Source organism: Cynara cardunculus, assembly GCF_001531365.2.
Source record: "Cynara cardunculus var. scolymus isolate 2C chromosome LG 13, CcrdV1, whole genome shotgun sequence".
NCBI classification, from domain to species: Eukaryota; Viridiplantae; Streptophyta; class Magnoliopsida; order Asterales; family Asteraceae; genus Cynara; species Cynara cardunculus.
The window spans coordinates 28,041,986-28,045,473 of NC_037540.1; the positions used below are offsets into that span (position 1 = coordinate 28,041,986).

The 3,488-nt window shown below is 42.8% G+C and overlaps 1 protein-coding gene across 1 annotated transcript; it reads right to left on the bottom strand.

Moving 5' to 3' along the window:
* Positions 1 to 853: 853 nt before the first annotated feature.
* On the bottom strand, positions 854 to 1,828 carry LOC112524957 (pheromone-processing carboxypeptidase KEX1-like). The gene is made up of 3 exons (XM_025134900.1): positions 1,780 to 1,828; positions 1,528 to 1,707; positions 854 to 1,170 (listed from the first exon to the last, which is right to left on the bottom strand). Exons 1-3 carry the CDS (start codon positions 1,826 to 1,828, stop codon positions 854 to 856), a joined length of 546 nt encoding a protein of 181 aa, XP_024990668.1.
* Positions 1,829 to 3,488: the final 1,660 nt, after the last annotated feature.

A 3,488-nucleotide genomic window follows, 5' to 3' on the forward strand; every position in this document is an offset into this window, starting at 1 on the left:
TCTTGATCAGCTCCCTTATGATGTCTTCGATAATCAGCTTATGTCGAGACTTTGAGCACTGAATGGCTTGGCGAATCTTCAGCCATTCGCAGTAGCCATACTCGCCTAGGTAGGAAGGGTACTCAGTGACCGCCTCAAGATTATCCCTGGTGATGAGCATGGATATAAGCATCCCACCGTCTTTTATCCATTCGTTGATGCTAACGTTTGAAATCAGATGAGGGCTGATTCTCTTATTAAAGCTCTCTTCGCTCCAGTGCTTGTCACGTTCAGCCAACTTTAGGTTCTTTTCGTGTTCAGCCTCAACATAGAGAGAAGCTTAGCTTGGACTTGGAAAGTGTTCACCATCTTTTTGGATTTTTTTCGGAAGAACTTTGGCGGCTAGAGACTTGACCAACTTCAAGCTATCCTCAGTCTGTTTTCTCTGAAGTTTAAGTTCTTCCTCGGCCTTGAGAGCCTCGAGTCTTTCAGCTTCGGTCAGGAAGTTAAACTCACCATAACAAGAGGTACGAAGAGGAATTTTTACTCTAGTTTGGTCGAGTGACTCCCTGAGCTGAGTCATCTGCTGGTCGGTGGGAGCGTTGGGGGTTGGGTTCTCAGGGACCCATTCCTCCAGTCGATCATAGGTAGTTAAGGGGATGGAGAGTTGGAAAGTTGATGTTATAGTGATTTGACTAGAGGACTCGTCATATAAGGGTTCAAGGGGTTTGAATGGTACCTTGAGGTTCCCTTCTTCAGCAACACCTTTGCCTTTCGTGCTCTGGTGTGTTTTTTAAGTGGCCTCGCTCTCCCATTCCTCCCCCTAGGATGTGGAATCCCTGAGGGAGACACCTTTCATGGAAGCAGCAGGTCGCTAGTACTGAATCGTGAAGTCGTCTTCATCATCGTCTTCATCATCATCATCCAGGTCACTGTGAGAGTCAGGAAAGCCAGGAGAGTTAGCATCTTCACCGTCATTTTCTTCATCATCTTCTTCCACATCACCAGCATCGGCTGTAGATGAGAAGGGAAGGTCATCGTCGTTAGCTTCAGCGTCAGCTTGGACGGCATCAATATCCTCAACTATAGGAGCTTCGTAGGATGTTAGGATTTCATTAACAACCTCAGCTTCAGCTTCAACTCTAGGAACTTCAGCTTCATTGGTTGTTGGAGCAACAGGTTCAGAGGTGGCTGCAGCATTTGAGGGTCCAGCGTTAGACCTTATCTCCCCCTCTCTGGCAATAGCTCTTGAGCAATAGCCAGAGAGTTGGTCGACGTTCTGGATTTAGATCTCCATCATTTCCTCTAGCTGCGTCAGAGCACTGGCTAGGCTGATTATTGCTTCACGCGCTTTGTTAAGCTGGATGCGGTCATCAGCAGTAAAAGAAGGTTGAGGCGTTCACACTGGTCGATGGAGAGCAGCCAAAACCTGCTGCATCAACTCCGCTTGTTGGACAAGTTGGGAGTTTGCTTCATCGGCCTTGCTCGTTAGAACATCAATGGCCTCGGCATTGGCTTGAACTGCCACTTGTAGTGTTGATAGCTAGCCCTTGGCCTCTTGAACTTCAGCCCTAACGGCTGAGAGGTCAGCAGCGACTTCGTCCCTACGAGACATGTCTTTATGGAGCTCGTCCATCTTTATTAAGACAGTCTCAACTGCGGGGAGGAGTAGCTTCACATCTCCAGCCATGTCATATTCTTTTTCCATGGTTGGTTCCTCATAAGGGCCTGAAAAAGAATGAGAGTGAGGATTAAGAAGCTCAGGGTTAGAAGAATTGAACAGGTAGGAAGATGGAGTACCTGAGGTGTCTTCAGTGTTATTTGACGGATTAACATTGGTGGGCTCCATGGTGCATTCATGAGGATAAGCACCAGTTTGCTGAGAAGCCTCGAGAGGAGCTACCTTAGGTCCAGTGGTGCGTATCTCATCATCAGGGAGGACAGGCGTTGATGACTCATAGACATGAGTAGATACGAAGGAAGGAGGGGAGGAGAAGATGGCTGAGACTATTGGTAGTGGGTGATCAGCTATGGCAACGCTAATATTCTCTCTTTCAGTGACTTAGGTCACTAAGGCGGTTGGGTGAGGAGCCACTAGTATGATAGTGATTTCAGATATCACAGAAGAGCTGGGAAGGCTGACTGAAATTGCCTCGGGGTTAAGGCTTGTTTCAATAGCTGAGATCTTCTGAGAGGTCACAGCCAGAGACATGGTTGTCCCCTTTTTGKMGTTCATGGTYCTCGAAGGAGAACCAAGAGTTGGTTGWGATGGGCATTTGGTAAAGAGGGTTGTGGTGGTTGGGTTAGACTTGGGGGGGTTGTCCCTTGTCCTGACCACCTTGGAGGGAGAAGAAGAAGGAGAATTGAAGAATATTGCATCACTAAACAAAGTGCAACATCTCCATCCCTTAGCTTGTGATCCAGAATCCTGGATCCAAACTTGCACATAGGAAGGTTATCTTCCTTGGAGTATTTTTTGCCAAAGATCTTGGCCAAAACCTGTGTGTCCCACAATACGATCAATCTGCAATTATCTTCATGAATCAATGGCAAACTTCATAATATCATCAAGAACACTTGAGAGGAAAAGTCAAACAGTCAAAGTCTTTATAAATCTCTCAATATACGTAAGTATTACAAATGAGCTCCCTTCTTMRATTACACTAGAAGACAAAGTATTTATAGGGTCAAACATTAAACCCTCTAGTCAAAGTCAACAACTACRTACGAAGTCAAACATGCTAATATAACAATTATAAACTTTCAAGACGAATACAATTTATCACTAAAATTCAATCCTAACATTCTCCCCCTTTGTATTCAGGCTTCAAAGAATTTGCACGCTTTGAATCTCTTTTGAACTTTGTCGCTTTAAGCTCTTTATGASTTCTTGAAATCTTCAAAAACAATCWTCTAACATTCYCCACTTTGTAATCTTCAGATAATCTTTTGTTGTTGAGAAAATCTTCTCAACAACATTGATCTTCTCTTTTCATAATGAAGAACAACAACAGCAACACTCTTCAGAAATGATCTTCTAGATATGATCTTCAAAGAATTCCTTCAGATAACCATTCAATAACATTCTCCTCAATAAAGAATTTCTTCAAATAAACATTCACAAACATTCTCTCCAAAATTAATATTCTCCTTACTGGAAATCTCTATCAGTAAACTCAGGTAAAAATGATCTTCACATTCAATTTCTCTCAAACATTGTAGCACAGGAATAGTCTTCAGTCACACTCCTTATGCCGATTTTCGATCTTTATATCATACTCCCCTTTGATCTATATATCATACCTCCCTTTTTATCATTCAGAATCGATTATTTCATTTATTATATCATACTCCCCCTTATGATCAAATGAGAATCATTAGCATCATACATTAGAATGAATAAAATTTTCAGCGAATGCCGTTAATTCATAAAATTGTAAGCAGATCTTTTCAAATCCACTTGTATAATCTTTTCAGATTAAGAGGATGTGAAAGTAGCAACCAATTTC

Coding starts and splice junctions, on each gene's coding strand:
- LOC112524957 (XM_025134900.1), bottom strand. CDS start 1,828: ATGGAGCCCACCAATGTTAATCCGTCAAATAACACTGAAGACACCTCA. Junction 1,708..1,779: donor TAACACTGAAGACACCTCAG/GTACTCCATCTT, acceptor ATTCTTTTTCAG/GCCCTTATGAGGAACCAACC. Junction 1,171..1,527: donor TGAAGTTCAAGAGGCCAAGG/GCTAGCTATCAA, acceptor CAAATGCTGCAG/CCACCTCTGAACCTGTTGCT.